The sequence below is a fragment of the Macrobrachium nipponense genome, chromosome 5 (assembly GCF_015104395.2).
Source record: "Macrobrachium nipponense isolate FS-2020 chromosome 5, ASM1510439v2, whole genome shotgun sequence".
NCBI lineage: Eukaryota > Metazoa > Arthropoda > Malacostraca > Decapoda > Palaemonidae > Macrobrachium > Macrobrachium nipponense.
The window spans coordinates 104,371,291-104,377,926 of record NC_061107.1 but is presented as its reverse complement, the minus strand read 5'-3'; the positions used below and the strand labels follow the sequence as shown (position 1 = coordinate 104,377,926).

Here is a 6,636-nt window from a genome sequence, read left to right as displayed (position 1 = left end):
TATTGCGACCATTGGCGTCAGACATTTGAGTACACGGTAATACAGTAATATTGTTTACATCTACATTGTAATTAAGTTATGCCTAAAGAATAAAAAAAATAAACTATATATACAGACATTTAAGTACATATTAAAACAGTATTGTTTACATCTACAGCACATAATGAAGGTTGTACAAAGGAATACAAAATAAAAGTATAGACAGATATTTAGTACATATTAAAAATAATATTGCTCATTTCTGTATATTAAAGGTTATGCAAATGAGTTCATATGGAGTACAAATTAAATTTAGTTTGATTTCGTAGGTAGGTTGTACCTATCTTTAATTAGTATTACAAAACAGCTGATAATTCAGTATCCACCAAAGTGAGGAGGGCGCATGAGGATCTCATCGAGCAAATTATTATCTGTCAATAATTTTTTACATATATCAACTACTGTGAGTCTTTGGGGTAATATGTCACTAACAAGTGGACATTCCAGGCAATGGTGATCCAGGGTGTTGGCGTTGGGAGAGAGAGAGAGGGGGGGGTCTAACGTTAACAGCTCTCCTTTTTTTATTTTTACTCTATTATTAATATTGTTTTGTTGTACAATATGTAGTACAAGGCAAGGGAAGTCTTTTCTGTTTCCATCCACCTATCCTATTGCAACTTGCATGGTCCTGCATAATGCACAGTCTGGTGCCTTTGTGCTTTACCAGGTACATTTAAAACACAAATTTTTGAATGGACTACATTTTTTTTTAAATGCAGAGAGAGGATTATTTATTCTGTAGAATGTACTGCGAGTTACTTTCAAGTAGGTAAAGAATACCGTCTAGCATAACAATAGCAATATTAGTAAGCAATCACTACTTAGCCTACTAACGGCACACTAATAGGAAATAAAGTAGATGGGATGAAATGGGGCTAAATCAATAACAGGGGTTGACTGTAGAAGAATGTAGTTAGTTAATTATGTAAAACGTTCGAACATTTCCGGAAAGGAACCGAACACCAATACCTGAGCCATTTGGAGGCAGCTGATTGGTCGCTTTTGTTTACTGCAGACGACACGGTTCGCTCTACACACGCCGCTGAGCAGAGGTCGAAACTTGAGTCTGCCGAGGGAAAGATTCTCATCCAGCTTTACTTGGGAACCCAATAGTTGAATTAGGCGGCCAAAATGACATGTTGTTTAGGAAACTACGTGCTTGCGTGCATGGTTCTTGCGTTGTTTGCTCAGCTGTCAAATGCTATTAACGCTAAAGGATGTACGCCCTTAGACTCCTGGACCTTCGATAAGGTAAGACTCCCTTGCAATGGCCTTTCCTGCGGCGGCCTTTTAACTGTTATTCGGTCCCTCTTTTCCTGCTGTAGGGCTTGGGTGATTTAAATTCCATTTTGCGGAATTAGTCGCTAAAATGGGTTGTTTATTAAGGTAATTTGTCTAGCCGAAGTGAAGGCTAGGCATGGCAGTGCCAAGCCTAGCCTTAATTTACTTTCCTTACCTGACATAGGCCTAGGTAGCTTAACTAGGCCGCCGAGCTCTGACCAGACGTTGGGGTTGGGAGGTTTTTGCCTTCATGGACCATCCCATACAACCTAAACTTAACCTTTCTTAGAACATCAGGAATGTCCATAACATAGCCTACCTAACAAGAACTAGCCCTAATCTTTTCAGTGTGACTTGGGGCACTGTTCTTTGACCTGGCTGGGTTGGCTTTGCTCTCCCCCCGGTAGATCTAGTGTATCTATCCGCGGCGGCCCAGAGGATGGCAGTTGCGGTTTTTCTAGGTATGCAGTTTTACCTCCTGAACAAGAATTTTAAGTACTACCTACCTAATAGGTATTTATTCGGACGACTGTAATTAACCCCCAGGGGCCAGTACTAAAGGTAATATTTCAGAAGCACTCCGCACTGGATATTAAAATAAATAATCACCTACATGGAAAGAGCATGTTAAAAGCAATATAAAAAAGTATAGGTACTCATATATATGAGACATTGAACGGGGTGGAATTAAATGAGCCTGATAAGTTTTTAGGGTAGAATATCACAGCAGGCCAAGCAGGCCACCTACAATCAACACCTAGCCACCCTCCGAAAAAGTACATTATAACGCGTCCTGACACCGGAGATGGGCATCAGTCGCGACTTCTTGTTGGTGAAAAAACGGAGCTAAAGACCTCTACTCTCCTTTCGAAGTAAGTATTTTCTCCAAAGTTAGAAATTAAGGCCAAATTTTAAGATTTAAAACAGAGGGTACTGAAAAGGGTGGCCTACTGCAGTGGAAATCTCACCAAAACGCTTTAGAAATTTTTACTTACAACTAAAAATGTTTCGAAGATTGACGCTATCTTGATGTTTACGGAGTCGCTTGTGTCAACAAACTTCCCATTTCATGTGCTAAATCTGCACACCACTTGTACCCATAGACGCTGGGGCACTTTCATCACAACAATCGTAAACCCACCACCTCTTACCAGCACTTATTCGTACTTATTCAAGGGGACTACGGCATTCTTTGCGGCGTTTTGCGCTCTTCAATTGTTTATCAGTGTTGTCAATTGGTATGGTTTACCCTCCTCCAAACTAGGTTATCGACTTACACAAAACCGGGGAAATAAGTGAAATTAGCGTATCTATTTGTAGTATATACATATTAGAGCAATTTTATCATTACTGCATTACTATGACAACTAGAATTCATCGAAACAGTTTGTAAATGCATCGGCGTATGTGTGACGCTCCACTAGATTGGCAACGATGAGCCATTTTTCCTCACGTCGTCTGCTCGTAAGTATACATCCGAAACATTTGTAATTTTGGGGGGTTAAAATTTGGTTGCAAAAAAGGGATAATGGACATGAATTAAATAAACATTTTGAAGTAGAGTTAAACTAAATATTGAGTAAAGTAAACAATTAAGGGAATAAAGCTTTGCATCTCATAATCAGTGTTGTCGTCTGCTGCTCGTAACTTTGTTTTACGGAGTGAGTGCTTAGGAAACACGAACAGCAATGTGGTTCGAGTGCACTGTGGAGTGAATTAAGACCAAAATGTGTATAATTACAATCAAATAAGCACTGTGGAGTTTCAGTTGTGATGGCAGTAAGGATAAAACCACTGATTACAAGGTAAGAATGAATTCAGTTCCAATCATAACCCCGGAATAACAAGTTTCATACTTTCACTAATATAGGCAACAAAATGTTGTTTTATTGTGCTGATTACAACTGCAATCTTGAGTAAGATCAATAAACGTTACATACATACGCTAACATTGTTCAAATGAGTGCTGGGAAGGCTGGGGAAAGATGGTGGTGGCCGTCACTGATGAGAACCGTCCATGCAAAACGTAGCCGCCATATTGGATTTCAAAACTGCCATGAAAACATATTTTACGAAGAGCTCACATGCTTATTTTAATTCGTATGGGGCTTTCATATATCACAATATGTTGACGAAACTTCAGTCTTTTAAATGGTATGCTTAGAGTTGCAATTGTATTCATGTTTCACCAATTAAATATCGAGTGAATAAGACCCATCCACCGTGATGAGGGTTGGCCTGTCGTGATATTCTACCCTACATCTAATTTTTCCTAAGTCGGGAGAGGTGTTTCCTCTACGGTAATGTTTACGTTTAATGAGCCCTCTAACTTACTTTCTTACATAAACAAAAGCAGTTCCAGTTACTCATTATTGGCTGAGAGGTGTGACATCGTTATGACGTCATGGGTTTCATAACCAATTACGAACGATTTCAGCAGAGTAATAAAGTTACCTGTCCAGTGTCCACTGGTATCCTTGTTTGACTGAATACTCGAATAATGAAGCAAAAAACAGCATTTTGTCTTCCTGTACCTATGGCAGAGGCAGTGGCTGGCCCTTCTGGCATTAATTTTGACAGTGACCTTTGATTTCCTACTGATTCTTTGCAGTGCAATGTGGGTTACGGTGAATTTTATTATTTGTCTAGTGGTGGTAAAGAAGTTGTGATTGGAAATGCTCAAAGACAATTTCATTCTAAAGCAAAAAAACTGCAAGTGTTGTGGAGCTACTATTTGTCGGATCGACTGCAACAGGAACGCCTTTAGGTGTGATCCGCCACGGTAAGTAGGCTTAATTGTAACCCCTGTGGCTAACGCGTGCAGCGCAACATTACCTCTTACTGTACATGCCGTGCTTGCCAAGAATCTTTAAATATGCGGATAAGGAGCGAAGCGCCGTTCCGCTACGGCCTTACTGACAGCACACATAAATCGATCGTCGCTGATATGTAGTCGCTCCCTTCTTTGTTTGTTGTTGTTTTGGTATCGCCACCATATTGGTTTTGGTGTTCTTCCGCCGATTTCGGTTGGCGGTCGAGTCGCCGTGTTTAGTACTGGCCCTTGGGAGTTAATTACAGTCGTCTGAATAAATACTACTTTAAATTCTTGTTCAGTGGGTAAAATAACAGGAAAACGTCAATTGCCATAGTCTAGGCCACCGCGGATTGTTTCTGTAGAAATACCCTTCCCCCCACTTGAACCCCCTCAAGTGGAGCGAGTATAGAACAATGGGACAGGTTCCGCAGATATGAACAAACTTAATCTTTCCTAGGGTACAATACCAAATGGCCACCTGGCAGGCACCTAGGGTAAAAAACCGCATGGTACAGGGGTAGACTGTACGATCAATGTGTACAACCCCAAGAAAAGTACATTATAACGCGTCCTGACACCGGAGTAGAGGTCTTTAGCTCCATTTCTCACCAACAAGAAGTTGTGTCTGATGCCCATCTCTGATGTCAGGACGTGTTATATTGTACTTTTTTTGGGGTTGTACACATTGATCGTACATGGTCCACCCCTGTACCATGCGGTTTTTTTACCCTATACATTTGCGTGACCACCTTCCCGAAAATTGGAAATATGGCCTTAATTTGTGACTTGGAAGAAAAAACTTACTTCGAGAGGAAAGTAGAGGCCTCAAGGTGTTTCTTCGATGGACGCTACCTCTTGACTAATGTTTGTCCTAGGTTACAGGGCTTGTTTAAAATACTTTTTCGGGAAGGTGGTTGCGCTACGGTAGAGGCTAGCCTTTTGGTATTTTACCCTTTAGCTAATGCCTTGTCCTGACTTACCAGACTTTACTCGCATAACCTCACTTAGGCTGCCTTCTCCTGACCTGGCTGGGAGGAATTTAACACACTCACACACATACACCCCCGCCCAAGTAACAATACTAATCATAGACAATGGACTTAGGCTAATGTTAAGCATATGTATAAACTGGCTCAGGCTTTCCCTTTATGGTAGTAGGTTCAAATCACCAACACCTACCCCATCTGCCTACTTTGCCTACTACGGTCCTTAGGAAATAAGGCAATAGTGTCGAGAATACAGTTGGAAATGCTACATTAGCCCACTGGTGGCAGCACTGGCTGGGTAATGGTACTTGCCCAGGTACCAAGCAAGAATTGTATATGTAAGGTTAGTTAGGTTCGGGGTAGATCTAAGAAATAACTCTGTCGGGTATTTCTTTGGAAGTTACAGTTTAATATAGTATTTGGGTTGCTTATTTACCATTATTTTTTGGGGGTCGACCATAATTAACCCCCCAGGGGCTAGTACTAAATAAGGCAAAAAACATTTGATGCCCCAGTCCCTACTAGTGGCTTTCGTATTCACGGCACCGTTCATTGTGGTCCTTGCAGAGTTGGTATTGCATAAAATTACCAGGTATGGTAAAATATAGGCTATGTATCATTCTTAAATTACCCCTATCATGAACTTGTTCTGTGAGTTCCTCGTTGGACGGGTGGATTAGGCTATGTGCTCGCCCACCAATTTAGTAGTCTGAAGTTTGATTCTCAGCTCTGCCAACATGGAACCAGAGGAATGTGGAATGTATTTCTGATGATTCAAAATTCCCTTTGGGCCACCCCTAGGGGAGCTATTAATCGGCTCAGTGGCCTGGTTAAACCAAGATATACATAACTTGTTCTGTGCTGTCACATTTCAAATATGAGTGAATGCATACCAACCAAAGTTACAGGGTGGGCCAACTCCAGAATCTCTAAAACTGTTCAGACATTTTAATGGGGTTTACAGTGGGAAACCAGGGTTTTTGGTTGGCTTATTGATTAACAGCGGTAACCTAACCTAAACTAGGATGCTAGTCTCTACCTGTTTGTAGACCGTTGGGCCTCCAACCTAACCAGATCTTAAACGTAAGGGTGCTGTAATGAAATAATTAATATAATATTTTAAAACTTAAAATTTAGATTGGGCAGGACATATCACAGCTTTTTAGATACATGATGAAATTGTGTAGGGCATCATGACAACTTTAAGTATATAGTAAGATAAAAAAGGATCTTCAAGGAGACATATAACATGCACAACAATGCTGTGATGTCACATTTTACCCAGTGGTACAGTCAAGAAATCTTATAATTACAGGTGAAATGAAGGGCAGTAGTTGAAAATGACAATAAAATCAAATCAAGAGTCAAGAAATCTTATAATTACAGGTGAAATGAAGGGCAGTAGTTGAAAATGACAGTAAAATCAAATCAAGAAAAAATGTCATGAATGCGACAGAGATACTCCTACACTGTTTTATTGATAGTATACAAAAATCTGATGTAGTAAATGAATAC

At 40.3% G+C, this 6,636-nt stretch overlaps 1 protein-coding gene across 1 annotated transcript in view; it reads left to right on the top strand.

The window, feature by feature from the left end:
• The first annotated feature begins 1,043 nt into the window (after nucleotides 1-1,043).
• Nucleotides 1,044-6,636, top strand: part of LOC135215568 (endoplasmic reticulum resident protein 29-like) — a 40,732-nt gene continuing 35,139 nt past the window's right edge. Inside the window, exon 1 of the mRNA XM_064250427.1 lies at nucleotides 1,044-1,290. Within this exon, the coding sequence (XP_064106497.1) occupies nucleotides 1,171-1,290 (120 nt within the window). The 5' untranslated portion in view covers nucleotides 1,044-1,170. The remainder of the gene's footprint in view (nucleotides 1,291-6,636) is intronic.